The sequence below is a fragment of the Embiotoca jacksoni genome, unplaced genomic scaffold (genome assembly GCF_022577435.1).
Source record: "Embiotoca jacksoni isolate LCO1_2020_lvr unplaced genomic scaffold, fEmbJac1.0.p SCAF_4, whole genome shotgun sequence".
NCBI lineage: Eukaryota > Metazoa > Chordata > Actinopteri > Embiotocidae > Embiotoca > Embiotoca jacksoni.
Genome location: NW_027185392.1, coordinates 17,518,799 through 17,533,269, shown reverse-complemented (window position 1 = coordinate 17,533,269; position 14,471 = coordinate 17,518,799). Strand labels below are relative to the sequence as shown.

At 41.1% G+C, this 14,471-nt stretch overlaps 2 protein-coding genes across 2 annotated transcripts; one reads left to right on the top strand and one right to left on the bottom strand.

The window, feature by feature from the left end:
* Positions 1-1,880: 1,880 nt before the first annotated feature.
* Positions 1,881-6,310, bottom strand: hapstr1b (HUWE1 associated protein modifying stress responses b). Its single transcript, XM_069166646.1, has 4 exons — positions 5,905-6,310; positions 4,153-4,233; positions 3,724-3,999; positions 1,881-3,628 (listed from the first exon to the last, which is right to left on the bottom strand). The coding sequence occupies exons 1-4, from the start codon at positions 6,098-6,100 to the stop codon at positions 3,390-3,392; spliced, it is 792 nt and encodes a 263-aa protein (XP_069022747.1). The 5' UTR covers positions 6,101-6,310; the 3' UTR covers positions 1,881-3,389.
* A 987-nt stretch (positions 6,311-7,297) lies between these two features.
* Positions 7,298-14,269, top strand: abcg2b (ATP-binding cassette, sub-family G (WHITE), member 2b). Its single transcript, XM_069166633.1, has 15 exons — positions 7,298-7,449; positions 8,408-8,467; positions 8,571-8,688; positions 8,773-8,928; positions 9,480-9,637; positions 9,864-10,015; positions 10,276-10,368; positions 10,922-11,073; positions 11,275-11,426; positions 11,530-11,619; positions 12,134-12,258; positions 12,735-12,889; positions 13,009-13,098; positions 13,226-13,278; positions 13,425-14,269. The coding sequence occupies exons 1-15, from the start codon at positions 7,298-7,300 to the stop codon at positions 13,570-13,572; spliced, it is 1,854 nt and encodes a 617-aa protein (XP_069022734.1). The 3' UTR covers positions 13,573-14,269.
* The last annotated feature ends 202 nt before the right edge of the window (positions 14,270-14,471 follow it).

The following is a 14,471-nucleotide window of genomic DNA, read 5'->3' as shown; positions in this document are numbered from 1 at the left end:
TGTGTGTGTGCTGGCACTGAGCTCAAACCTGCAATCAGATCAGAGAGTGACATGAAATCAAATATCTGCAGACATTTGCTAAAAAAAAAAAAAAAAAAAAAAAAAAAAAAGGGAAATCATTGTAAGGTGTGTGTTTTACAATGAGAGGATGTCGTCTCAGTTCTTGGGTAGAGTAGGATAGGATCTGATATTTTTTTTTCTCACCCAGGATATATATGTTATTTTTCATTTCAATTCCACTTTGAATTGATTGTGGCATGCATTTTTGTGATGAATGATATAATAATTAAATAGTGTTGTTATTTTGAGACAGGGGTTGGACCATGTCTTTTTTTTTTTTAGCTTGGTTTAACAGAAAAATTATTTTCATACAGTCCCTGACAAATCGCAAAACTGTGTTTAACCCCTCTGCATTGAGCTTATGCATTTGAACACTTTTAATAACCAGGTTGTTGTTTTGTTTTTGTTTTTTTATCAAGAGGATGCGAGTGACACTCATGACTGTTGATTTATGACCATTGCGCATTACAAAAATGAAATATCATCAATTGTGATGTGCATGTATCATCAAATATGGACAAATAAGACTCGCACACAAAATGTTGGCAAAAGTTACAGGAAAATGGGATATCAAAGACTAATTGATTGCCCTTTTCAAAGTGATCCTGTAGGCTTTATAGACAACATTTGGTAAAGATGGGGATGAAATTTGTAGGAGTGGTAGTATAAAGTGAAGAAAATTTCTTTGTGGGTGGAAATGGTTGTGGCCTATTTGGACAGAAAAGTGTGTAAAAAGAAAAGTTTGCTTGTGGTTTGATGGTCTTGGTGCTTCATTTCCCCTGGCTCATGATATTCACACGCTGTCTAGGTGAACTAGGCACATAACCACTTCTAATTACTCATCAGTATGCATAAGTGTGTAAACTGCAAACAAATGCACTGAGTCACCTCAAGTGACACCTGAAATGCTAAAATATGAATAATTGTGTGACGGTGGTTTGTGTTTCTTAGTGGCACTTACTTGCTGCTGTTTTATTTGGTTGTTTAATGATTTTTTTTTTTTTATGTCCCCCTTCAACAGGTTGCTCTGTGAGTAAATAATGCAAACAAAGAATAAACTTGTCAGGCAGGAATAAAAAAAACACAAATCCCACTTCCTTAAACAAAGTGAGGAAGGAAAGAAGAAAATCACATTGACATTTCATCAATACATAAAATGATTATGTTGGGAACAAAATGAACTCAACCAGACACAAAACTGAAATATAACAATCTCTGGACAGATTAAAGATGCAAAGTACATGCATTACTTCTGCTTCAACACCTTATTAATTATTTAATTTAATGATCAAAACTCATTATGTCCCTTGTCTGTGTGTACAGCAACAGGAGCTCCCCTTGAGAAAGAAAACAGAAAGCAGCATGAAGTCGTTTGTGTCACCCCCGTGTGTCAGAGCAGCTGAACTGCAATGTTTCCACAATTTGTTTTGAAGTTTGTCCGCAACTTTCCTCAAACAGAACTCTGCTATGCAGCATAACAAACAAGAGATATAATCATTCAATCAGTCTTTTATTCTTCTGCCCTTTGAGACAGATGCAATAAATCACTGAAAACAAATTCTCTTTTAAAGGAAATAAACAAGACCGTTAAGAAACTGAGAAAAAAAAAGGAAGCTGTTAAGTTAACAGGCCAGCCACTGAAATAGATAATAGCTGAAACACTCAGCTTTTTGCTCTTTATCGAAAAACATCTGAGGTAATTCATAGAATAACCTCTGAGGAAAGTTGATCCTGCATTGCTGGAAGATTTCAAGCAGGTGATGCAAAGAGTCTGTAAAACATCAAAATCATGTTAGAAAACTCACAGACAACTTAAGATAAACATTTGTATTTTCTTTAATGTCAGAATCGTTATTGTACATGGACATCCCAATGGATTTGCACTTCTTTTTACAGTATGTACCACATATAACAGCACCTACATGTTATTTACACACATTACACAAGATTGTATCACAAAGCAGTGTGTGAAATTAGCAAAAACTGGGTTTCTTGCTGAACCAACACACCCAATAGTCCATGAGCTGGCTAAAAAAAAAAAAAAATATCACAGCCATCGGCCCCTTTTAGTCCACAGGAAGATTCCCCTTGTCATTTTCTAGGTTTAAAGCTGAAATCACAAGCGTGAAAGAGATGCGAGTCAAAAGACAAAATGATGGCGATGCAACAGTCTTTTTAAGTGCCTATTAATGGATCAAATGTAAACACAAAGTAGGTAGAAAGCAAAAACAGTTACTGCTTGTAATGCAAAAATGCAAGAACCAGTCAAGTGCATTTGGATGCTGATTTGGAAACTGTGCGTATATATATTTATATATATTCTATTGTAAACTTGACAATGGGTAAGAGTGTGGTTATAAAACTGCAAATAAGGATGCAGAATACGAGTATTCGCAAAAACAGAAAGCTTTGCTGAAAATGCATCTCAATTTTCCGTTCCACTGCCCCACTTTATCTGTGCGAATTGGACTGACCTGCTTTGTGATAAAACCCCGGTTTGAGCTGCAAAGAGCAACTAAAGAAAATAAAAAATAGGATGAATATTGGAAATAATTCGGTCAGGTGGATGCTGGATTTGCCAGAACCCTGCACCCACATGCGCGCACACACTCCCTCACTGTTGCACAACAACCAGAGATACTGTAGCAGCTTTCTCAAAAGGCAAAGACAAGTACAACACAGTCAGTGGCAGTTCTGCTGTCAGATACGCAAACACACAGAGCAGCAGCAGAATGAGATACACACGCTGACAAGCGTTTTTGAGTCGAGCCACACAGTAGGGAAGGCAGTTCAGCCTCCCGAGGAGCCCGGATTTCAGTCCAGTCTGGTTTGACCAGCATTCCACAGAGAAGGAAGTATGCTTGAAGAAAGAGGAGAACTGCAAACGGGAGGAAACGGTGTGGTTCATCGGATTATTGAATTGTGAAGCACAAAGGAGCCCGGCCAAAATAAACAAACAAGACCTAAATGCAACATTCTGCAATTCAAGGATTTCAAGTGTGAGATGCACTTTCTCCGGTATCAGATCTACTGAGAGCAACCACACAAACAGGATAAAAAAAAAATAAAATAAAATAAAATTCAGAAAAAGAACAGAACTCTAGTGTGGAGAGGACGTGTGAGACAACAACAAACTTCCTTTTCTGAAAATGTGGGGGAGTAAATAAGGGGCAAACTTTTTAGACTGATAATAGTTACGCTTTACTTTATTTGTAGCACTGCAACTTAGGAGGAAGATTTCAATGGTTGGCCAAGGCATCAGTCCCCATCAGCTGTCCGGTCGGCCATCGAGGAGAGGACAGAGGAGGGATCGGTGGTGTAGGAAAAGTTCAGAGCATCCTGTTACGTTTATGGGTGGGTGAGTCTGTGATGACATCACTGCAGGGGGCAGGACCTCGTTTCCGATTGGTGGTGGAATCTAAATGGAGCGCCATCTCCTCAGCTATGAAGGTGTTGAGGTCCACGTCATGAAGACCATTCCTACGGCGACTGAGGGACTGGGCGGGGTGAGTTGGGGAACCAGGAGGACCAGAACGCACAGAAATGCTGGCCATGGCGCCGCTAAGGCCTGAATAGGAAGAAAGATGATGCATATGAAGTGACATGAAGTTGTATGAACCCTCACGTTCCATTCTTCCTGCTGAACATGGTATTTTGACTAACCGTGCAGTGCTATGGCCTCTCTGAAGGGCTGCAGGTCGGTCTCCACCGAGCTTCCCGTCTCCGGAGCCGACGGTCTGCTCGCAGACACCATGGCAACCCTGGGCGGGGCCCGCGCTGTGCGTGGGGGTGGGACTTTGCCACAGAGGAAGCTGATGAGGTCTTCTCGCCTGATGGTTCTTCTGCGTTTCTTCACCCATGCGATCACCTCCTTATTCCTACGCTGGTGTCCCAAGTGAATGCCCAAGTCGTAACTCCTCTGGCGGGCCTCCATGCTCTCTGATGGCACAAAAGGATGACTGGTTTTAGTGCACCGGGACGTAGCAAACCCCATCTGAATCTGCACTGCACCCACTACTTCCAGGACAGAACACAAAACGCCACGAAAAGACACCCCAAGATGGGAAACGGTCAAAGTTACGCGTTACTTGCCTTTGTACAGGTTAGTGACGGCAGTGGCTGCATTCTGGAAGGGCACCCAGAGAGAGAGACCTTGCTGCTGACACACTCGATCTGTAAATTACAAAGTTAAGATTGTCACGATAACTTTAAAACAGCATTGTTGCTGCAGAAATTTCAAACTCCCCTTTACAGCGCTCGGGTTGCTTCTTTGGGGAGTTTAGACAAACGGTCATCGAAGATTTTCTATAATCCAACTGCACTTGCGCATACTGAACAGAAAGCCAACATTTCACTTGTTTTTCCCGCGAGCGTAACAATTTTAAAGAGCGATTACGTGAAAATTGACAACCGATTTGTGTCAAACCTACCCGCCAGTCAGGTCAAAAAGTGATCGCAGCGGTGCGTATGACTCGGTACGTAAGATGCGGAGGACCGACGCACCCGCCAGGGATTTGCAACAAAAAAATACCCACAAATATGTGCATGTGGGGCGTATCGAGCGATATCCGACTAAAACACCCTTTCACAAGTTCAGTCTTGGCTTTTGCTATCTAATCCGCAAGGGGGGGAGGGGGGCCGTTCATAGGGGGGGGGTCCTCCCTGGTGTCATGTTTTATATAGATACAGTCCTGTTGCTGTCTGTGAGCATGAAGCAGAAGTATAGAAACCAGCAGGATTTCTCTACTAACTGGAGGATAATGACTTCACTTGACAAGTAGTTGCATCATGTTGCAAAATAGTGTCGCTGTAAAAAAAAAAAAAAAAAAAATAAAGACCTATTTACAAACTGATGAGGGTGAACCAAGAACATTTGAACTCGCAGTACAAACTTTAACAGTTCACATCTATCCAACCATTTCAGGACGTTTCCCTTTTCAACATGTGCTGCCACCAGGAGCCTGACAGGAGGACCTGTGAGTGTTCAAACTACTCAGCTGGGCAAAACGACAATTCAACACACACACACACACACACACACACATAATCCTTTCGCCATTTTGTTCTGGCTATGAACAACAATGCAGACATCAGCAGAAGTGAGTTGGACCGTCTGGAGATTAAATAAATAAAAGAAATGTCTCCGCGCAGTCAACTTAAAAACATCCACCACAACACTGCGACAGTTAACACCGCGTTACAGCGTCAACAAACGTGTTGTCTCCGGCCTGCAAACCTCCCTCCCGGTGTTATCGCCATTTTGACCAGATAGACGTGAAGGGACAGAAACACTTTGAGAGAGTCGTGAACAAACGAGGTGAAACTCAACATCACAGCTGAGTTACCCGGTGTTGGTTTTAAAAAAAAAAGAGACACTTAGCAGGAGGTTGTTTTTTTTTGTTTTTGTTTTTTTTAAATAAAAGCTGCTCGGCCCTGGAAGACCTCTGACAGCTCAGGCCCCCCGCCCCCCGGAGCTGCTTCACCGGAGCCTCCCGGAGCCTCGTTGTCCGACACACGGGACACGATGACCGGCTGTTAGCCGCTGCTAGCGTTAGCACAGGCGGCGGCGTTAGCTTCCGCTAGCTAGCAACGGCTAACAGGGTCGCGGTGTCGAAAAGAGAAAAAAAACAAAACAACAAAAACAAAAAAACAAAAACGATGTCATACTGAAGTTTGAAAGAATACAAACTGTTTAGTTCTCCACCCCATCATAAAAAATAACAAATAAAAAAAAAAACAACCGTGGAAACAACCACCGTCGGTGATCACCGGCCGGTAGTGAGCGCTGTTCGCCGGAGCGATGCCCTTTGTGTGCCCGGCGGAGACGCGCCAGCTCCCCGTTACCTTTGTAGAGCTGAGCCACCGCGGTGGCCGAGTTCTGGAAGAGGTGCCACAGCTTCTGCTGGCTCTGCTCCGTCTCCTCCTCGTCTGGGTCGCCCTGCTCAGCCTCGGACAGACATTGCCGTTCCCATTTGGAGAACCAGTGCTCGGGGCCGTGCTCCTGGATCTCCGCTTCTCCCTCCTCCTTCTTCTCCTCCATAGCTAACGTCAGGCGAGCCTTCGTGTTAAATACTGGATTTTTTTTTTTTAATTTTTTTTTTTCCGGGGTTTACTAAAACGGTCTGCCTTAATATTACAGAAATATCACACAATCCTACCACCTATATAAAATAAAGACATGTAGTCGCTGTTAGAGCTGCATGGTGGACTTCTCCTCCTCCCGGCCGTCCAACTGTAAAACACCAAACTGAGCAACACGACGACAACTCCTTAGAATTTGGGCGACTGGCTCCTCCCACTTTCTCACTGTGCGGGAAAGCCATTGGCTGCGGCGGGTTTTTTCTGGGCGGGTCTAAGTGACAAACACGAAGCCTGATTGGCCGATTGGCAGAAAAGGAGAAACACTCAGACAAAAACAACTTTGATCCCACCCAGCGTTTTTCTTCTCGACAGCCTGCTGTGCAGCCTTCTGTACGACAGGGGACAGTCTGACCACAGAAATCAATCCGTCCGTCAGCTGGACACGTTTCGTGCTGTAAATTAATATAACTTGTGCACAATAGCGAGGAGCTACTGAGGCCAACTAACAATCGTGGGTTAATGTTAAATATGAAACCCTTCTCTATCAGTAGCTCAAGTCAGTTAACATATTCAGTGACGTCCCTGATGCTGCTTTATTAACTTAAAGGTCGTACCAGACCAATTACCATCAAAGCAACGAAATCCCTGAACAGGGGTTGCGTTTTAATTTTATTTAATTTTTTTTGTTTTTTTTTAAAGGAGTAACATGTTATATATTCTCTCAAAAACTTGTTTTGCTTTCAGGAAAATCTTTATACCACAGCCTTCAATTTTGTGTAATTGTTTTGTTTTGACTGAAGTCCTTTCCCTGTTTTTGTGAACTTGTACTACGTACGGGTAAGCAGCAGAATACAAAGTGTAAACATTGTCATCTGTTATCATCAGCTGTTTACTGAACAGTTTTTTGGTTTTTTTTGTGCTTCCTGGATTCATTTATTGCTGCTATTGAGATGTTGAGAGCAAAGTTCAATGTTACACTATCTTTTTGATCCACAAGTCTATGAGCTCAGGAACCGAGGGCGTCCAAAGCTCAGAGGAGTTATAACAAAAACGTACTAATTAGATTCTCGCTCACCTGTCTGTCTCTTTCAGTCTGCACAGGTCTCTGTGTCGGACTGGTTGTCTCTTTTTCTGGGTCACACAGCTGCGTTTGAAGATGACTCAGGGGGAGCAGACCGCTCGCAGCGTCGAGGAGTGTTTCCAAGAACGGGGCCCGACTGTCATGTTCAGCAACTTGCACTACCGTGTTCAGGAGACCACCTGCTGCCGCAAGATCGGTCCTGAAAAGTACATCCTCAAAGATGTGAGGTAGGATACAAAGCCATACTATTATACAGTACATAGTTAGTGTTGTTACTGGGCGGTGGCTGTCTGATAAAATGCTAGAGCTACCTGTTGCAGGTGACACAAAAAGTTCATCTCTTCTTTTTTTATATATATACAAATTCTGTATGTATTGTTTTATTATTATTATTTATTATTATTATTATTGTATGTATTATTTTCTATCACGTTTGTGTGAGATTGTGTATTATTTCAGGGTTAGCTCATAGTGTTGTAGGTTGGAACCAGTCAATTCACTATTGTTTAGTTAGTTTTAATTTAATTATTCTATTCTATTTTATTTTATTCTATTTTATTTTATATACTGTGCATTTTTATATTTAATATTTTTTACTGTTATTTTATTTCTTTCCTGCATCTATAAATGCTGCTGTAGCGGGAAAAAAATTCCCCTTGGGGATTAATAAAGTATCTATCTATCTATCTATCTATCTATCTATCTATCTATCTATCTATCTATCTATCTATCTATCTATCTATCTATCTATCTATCTATTCAAGCAGCATACATTTAAATCAGATAATCAAAGTATGACTGACTCTAGACAGATATTTCATTTTATGACATTACAGTTTTTGGCTCCAGTGCTACTTTTTTGATGCTGCTTTGCTTCCTGTTGTTATTTTTAAAATAGGCCAATACAAATATTTCTATGAATTGCACAGATTGATGAATGTGTTTTGCCTTCAAATAAGGTTTTCCAAGAGACATGTCAGGTATAATTACTGTGTATTTTTAGCTATGAAAAATGTAACAGCATTTAAAAATAAAGCTGAAAATTACAACAATAATATGAGTTTATACATAAAAATTGTGTTAAATGTAAAAAAAAAAGGTTGAGAAAATAACTTTTAAATGAAACTTGTTACCTTGTTTGTAATATAATTTGTTTTTATAAAACATTTGCCTTTGTTGATGCAGTGGCATCATGAGACCAGGGATGAATGCTATCATGGGTGCCACAGGAAGCGGTAAAACATCGTAAGAAACATAATCATTTACATACAAATACACAGACACTGGCTCATACACATGCACCAGCTACCCAGCCACATAACGAGGAGGGTTTTCACTGTCCTGACAGACTCCTGGACGTAATCGCCGGCAGAAAAGACCCTGCTGGACTGTGCCAAGGAAATGTGTTGGTGGATGGCAAAGCTGTCACTTCTGACCTCAACCTCAGCTCTGCCTACGTGGTTCAGGTACACAAATACAAACACGCACACCTTCTTTGACATTATATACTTTTGAGTAGCTTGTCTACATCCTCCTCCTTGTGTTTCCAGGATGATATCCTGATGGGCACTCTGAGTGTGAGAGAGAACCTTCTGTTCAGTGCCAACCTGCGTCTCAACCCAAAGCATCACTCCTCCACAGATAAACACGACAGAGTAAACAGCATCATACAAGACCTGGGCCTCACAGACTGTGCTAACACAAAGGTACTGAGCTCTGTGCACAAAGCTAACAGCTACATTTAACTCATCACAGCGCTGTCGGAAACAAAGTGAATCGGTCGTTGATGTTAAAGACTGTAACAGAAGCAAAATCACTTATTTGTGTGCTGGAGCAAACAGAAATTCGTTTTTTATAAAACAAAATTTAGGTTTTAGGCCTGCTGTGGTTCTATGTCTATGATTTCCAAAATCTGAGAAGCCCAAGTTCAAACTAAAGTTTATGTAAAGTGTGGAAAAAAGTAACAGCATATTACTCTTCTCCTCTGGAGAGTATTATCATTATAAATATGGGTTGCAGATGTCCCATATTTATGAGTCGCAGAATTGTTTTGTATTCTTGTATCATGTAATTGTAACTAAAGTGAGGTTTGATACTTCAGTGAAAAGTGACTTATGTAAAAGTAATAATAGAAAATAGACCCGTGAGTGCAAGTTTAAAAATACATTTCTCTTACAGAAGTTAATTTCACCCTTTCTGTCAGTTTTAGAAGCTAAGTGTTACGTGTGTGTGATTGTGATTGTGTGTGTGTGTTCAGATTGGCACTGAGTTTCTGCGCGGCGTATCAGGAGGGGAGAGGAAGAGGTGCAGCATCGGGATGGAGCTCATTATTTCTCCTTCTCTGCTGTTTCTGGATGAGCCGACCACCGGACTGGATTCCAACACTGCAAACCAAATCATCGGTCTGCTGCACAGGTACAACACAATCACTAATTAATCACACGTTTGACTGCACATACTCACACTTAAGACACAATCAACAACTGAAGCACCCTGTATGATGGGTTCAAACAGAAAGCAGCATACTGACCCCTGTCAGCATTGAATAATATTTGAGGAGCCATTATTTCCAAACAAATCCTTTGTTTACCCTTTGCTGCTCTGTAACGGCTTAAAAAAAAACGTTCCATCATGTGTCCAGGCTGTCCAGAAGAGGGAAGACTGTGATCTTCTCCATTCATCAACCACGTTACTCCATCTTCAAACAGTTTGACCACCTGACTCTGATGCATAAAGGCGAGATGGTGTATGCAGGAGCAACAGGCCAGGCACTGGACTACTTCACAGACCTCGGTACATGATGAGTGTGTGTGTGTGTGTGTGTGTGTGTGTGTGTGTGTGTGTGTCTGGAAAAAAATCAACAAATATAGCACTTAGTCACCATATAAAGTGCGGCTATCACACCAACTTCAATTTGACATTTTCTAGATGGTGCATTTTTTCCCCCCCCGCTTCTTAAATACCATGTCCAGATTTTGTCTTTAAAGAAAAACTCATTACAAAGTTGCATGTGGATGTACATGTACTGTATGTGTGTGTGTGTGTTCTCGCAGGCTACCAGATCGAGTCTTTCAACAACCCTGCTGACTTCTTCATGGACATCACAAATGGAGAGGCAAAATCAACAATAGAATCAAACACTGAAGGTAAACTGATATAAATCAAAGTCATGTTTGTATCACCGGCTGAAGCTCTAAGTGTGTTTTTTGGTCATTTGAGAGTAAAACAAAACATCTAGGTGTATAAATCAAAGGTGAGGGAGCTGAAGAAGTGTAACTAACTGATTTATGACAGTACCGTCCACATTGTGAAACATAGATGATGAAATACTCGTTGACAAAAAAAAGTATCTTTTCTTTGTGAGAATTAGATCACAAGCTTAATTTAATGTTTGTGCTATAAGTTTTAAGTTAGACTTGGGTGGCAATGAGCTTAGCTGAGCATGACAATGAGATTCTATGATATGAAAAACTTTGTCTCACCACAGATTCTCAGCTGGAGACCTGCAAACTTAAAATGACAATATACTCCAGTAATTTGTACTAGCTTCATATTTTTCAGTCTTTGTACCTAAATGTTTTTTATTCTCAAATTGCCACACCTTGAATGAATACAAACTTTTTCTTTTTTTTTTTACACTATCTGTCCTTATCTGTCTATAACATGGCACTGTGAGATGGCTGTCCTCTGTTTCCTAAGTGGAGAGTAAAAACCCATTGGCAATAAAGTATCGGCAATCCAAACTGTGCCAGAATGTGATTGAAGAGCTGGACCATGTCAACCAGAGCATCAGTGAAGGGGTCAAAGGTGAAGCTGAGGCAGCTGACTACGCCACTTCTTTCTTCTATCAGGTCAGCAAATCTGCATTTGAGGAAACTGGGCAGAACTTCTCTCTTATATTAAAATGGTGTTACGTCACAGAGTTTAACGACTGTGCCAGCCAACTGGTATGACAGTGTGCTTGGCTGCCTGCTGAATGATCCCAGTTTACTGTCACCATAACCATAAAAAATATTGATAATTTTCTCCTGTACTGTATGTGTGTGAGACAGATGCGGGTGGTGTGTGGCAGGACAGTGGTGAACAGTCTGAGGAACCCTCAGACCTCCTACGCCCAGTTGGCTCTTAACATCTTTTTTGCAATTCTGGTGGGACTCATTTATTACCAGATGCCCTTGACACTGCCTGAAGCTTTACAGAACAGGTAACCCGCAGCACAACAGTCAACCATCGACCTCTGTCCTATTGTAAAATCAAATTAAATATAACCAAACAGCTCTCACCCTCGCCCTCTCTCTCAATGACAGGACCGGAGCGTTCTTCTTCCTTACAATCAACATGGTGTTTGGGAATCTCTCTGCTGTTGAACTCTTTATCAATGAACGGGCGATCTTCATGTGAGTTGAACATAATGTTGTATGTGTACTTTTGAAGAACATACATCTGCAGAAGGTCTCTACGACGACGAAGGACCAAAACCAGCAGTGCTTTTCTGTCTCAATAATACAACATACTTCCATTACTTTTGGCGTCCCTTCTTCATGACACTCAGCTTCAATCCCATTTGAGGTTATAAATCTTTAAAAACAGGGCATGTAGTGTTTTCTTGGTTTTATTTCTCTTCATAAAGTATAAATAACTTCCCAAAACAACTTGGCATTGCAGTTTTTAGTAAATTGCAACATTAAATAGTGCAGTTGCTGGGGACTATTTTCAGCTGCTCAATGAATCCACATTTTTGACTCTAGTGAGTGATCTACAACGTTCATGTTTTTTGCATCTTGGCTATACAGACAAAACAACCTTTTTATTGTAGGTTTTTTATGAAATATGTTGATATGTTGATATCGTAATTTTTTATTTTTATTTTTAATGTTAATGTTTAATGTGTTTCTTTAATGCCTGTTGCAGTCACGAGAACTCCAGTGGCTATTACCGAACGTCTGTCTACTTCCTGTCCAAGATCTTTGCGGATCTCATCCCAAATCGCATCATCCCCATCGTCGTGTTTTCTGCCATCGCCTACTATATGATGGGTAACGTACCTGCATGCAAGCACATACACGCAAGCAGTCATCAAGTACAGAGAGGTGCAGGTGCTGTTTACTCACATCCATGAAATGACTAATATTTAGGACTAATCTAGAGATCCCCAAATTTGTAAAGTGCTTTTGCAATTTATTTACTTGTCTTGAAGTAGTGTGAAATCAGTAAAGTATGGTGTGTAGTAGTGAATGAGGAAACAGCCCATTTCTGGACTGGCTTCATCTCAAGGATGTTTCAGGGTTGATGGATTAAATCTGGAAGACAGGGAGTTGCCTGATTCCAGCTTTACAGAGTATGTCTTTCTAATCTATGAACCCGCTGTCGATCACTTTGTGTCTGGAACCTTCCATTTGACCTCACTGCTAAACCCATCAGGAGGAGCCTGATGATTGTATTAAAATGCCCCGTTGCTGTTTTATGGAGAACTTTATGTCTTCCTGTTTCCTTGTGGCCGTCATTCTTCCAGGGTTGAAGCCTGCCTTTGTGGCCTTCCTCCTCTTTGCTATGATCATGTCTCTGATCAGTCTGTCAGGGGTCGCTCTGGCCTTCCTCGTCTCAGCGAGTGTATCTTCTTTCGCAATGGCTAACATCCTCATCACTCTGCCCTTCGTCTTCATGATGGTGAGACACCAAGAATATACATGAGACAGATCATAATGTGTGCTCTGGAAGATATGTAAGAGAATTATTTTTCACAAATGTATTCTTCCCTCTCTTATGTCTTCCGTCTCCCATTGTAGGTCTTTGGTGGTTTTCTTGTCAATCTCAATGTCATGCTGAGCTGGCTCTCTTGGCTGAAGTGGATCAGTATCTTCAGATACGGATTGAATGTAAGATATGAAAGATAGGCAGAGCAAAGCATGACGGTTTGTTTGGGAGAATGGGATGAGTGAGGTTGATTTAATCTGCCTCTTTCTGAAGCAAAGAAGTTCAGCCTGATCTCTTTGTCTCTCTCAGGCGGCATTCATCAATGAGATGAAAGGGCAGCTGTTCTACATGAACACCACGATGTGAGTCTGATAACCTGTGTTAAACACACAAATACACAAATACACACACACACACACACACACACACACACACACACACACACACACACACACACACACACACACACATACACACTCTTAATAAGTGTCTCTTGCCTGTGCTTCAGTGTCCCCGGGGAACTGTTCCTAGAAAGCCAGGACATCGACTACTCTGTTTGGGGCTTCTGGCAGAACGTGGTGGCTCTGCTGGGAATCATAGTTATCTGCATGACCCTGGCCTATGTGCAGCTGCGACGCATCAACCGCTGGAAATGATGCCCGTTCATGTGTTTATTTACCAATAAGCAACCATGCCTGTATTTTATTTATTTAACAGAAACAGGAAAACACTGGGGAGCTATTGTTTCACATGTTTGCACTAGATAAAGCTTTCTTTGAATTATTATTCTAAATATATTTTGTGAAAGATTTGTCATGGAACCTCTCCCTCACTAATGCTTTCATGCACAAACAAACACACGTGTTGTAACATTTGACTCCCGGGTGGATAAGCTGCAACTAAGCACACTTGGTCTGTGCACGAGGGGCCGTGTGTCAACTGCCAAGCCAATGTTTTAGTCTTTACAAAGCTACTTACACTGAGTGAGACAATATAAGCTACAATCAAGAAAATATGCATCAAATCCACATTTATAGGGAATCTTTTGGTAAAAAAAACAACAAATTTCTTTGTCCCCCAGGTAAAAAATAATAGCTTGTGTATAAAGTTGCTCCTCTTTAATTAATGCTGTGCAGAAACACTGAAAAAAATGTGCTTTTTTTGTTTTTAATGCAAGTTTTCACAACATCATGATCTAACTCAAGATAAAGTATGTCTGTAAACTCATTTGATGTAAGCTGTAAAACTTAATAACAGGCTGTAGAAAAAGGTTCACACATGACAGAAAAGCAATACACAGTGTCCATTTAATTTCACTTAAAGCAGTTTTAAGGTTGGGAAATCATAAAAACATTTACCATCTACTCTATGTGATATTTGTCCGCACCACTCCATATAATTCAAATACTATAGATGCCCTATGCATCATTTTAGACCTTTTTTCTCTGAAGGTGTGCTGCTCTGAGTGAGTGTGCACTCTGATAGTGAAGAGTTGTCCTTCCAAGCGCTTTACAGACTGTTACACACCTCCGCCTTATCACACAATCATCATGTG

Coding starts and splice junctions, on each gene's coding strand:
- abcg2b (XM_069166633.1), top strand. CDS start 7,298: ATGACTCAGGGGGAGCAGACCGCTCGCAGCGTCGAGGAGTGTTTCCAA. Junction 7,450..8,407: donor TACATCCTCAAAGATGTGAG/GTAGGATACAAA, acceptor TTGTTGATGCAG/TGGCATCATGAGACCAGGGA. Junction 12,890..13,008: donor TGCCCTTCGTCTTCATGATG/GTGAGACACCAA, acceptor CTCCCATTGTAG/GTCTTTGGTGGTTTTCTTGT.
- hapstr1b (XM_069166646.1), bottom strand. CDS start 6,100: ATGGAGGAGAAGAAGGAGGAGGGAGAAGCGGAGATCCAGGAGCACGGC. Junction 4,234..5,904: donor GGTGGCTCAGCTCTACAAAG/GTAACGGGGAGC, acceptor TGTAATTTACAG/ATCGAGTGTGTCAGCAGCAA. Junction 3,629..3,723: donor AGAGGCCATAGCACTGCACG/GTTAGTCAAAAT, acceptor CTTCCTATTCAG/GCCTTAGCGGCGCCATGGCC.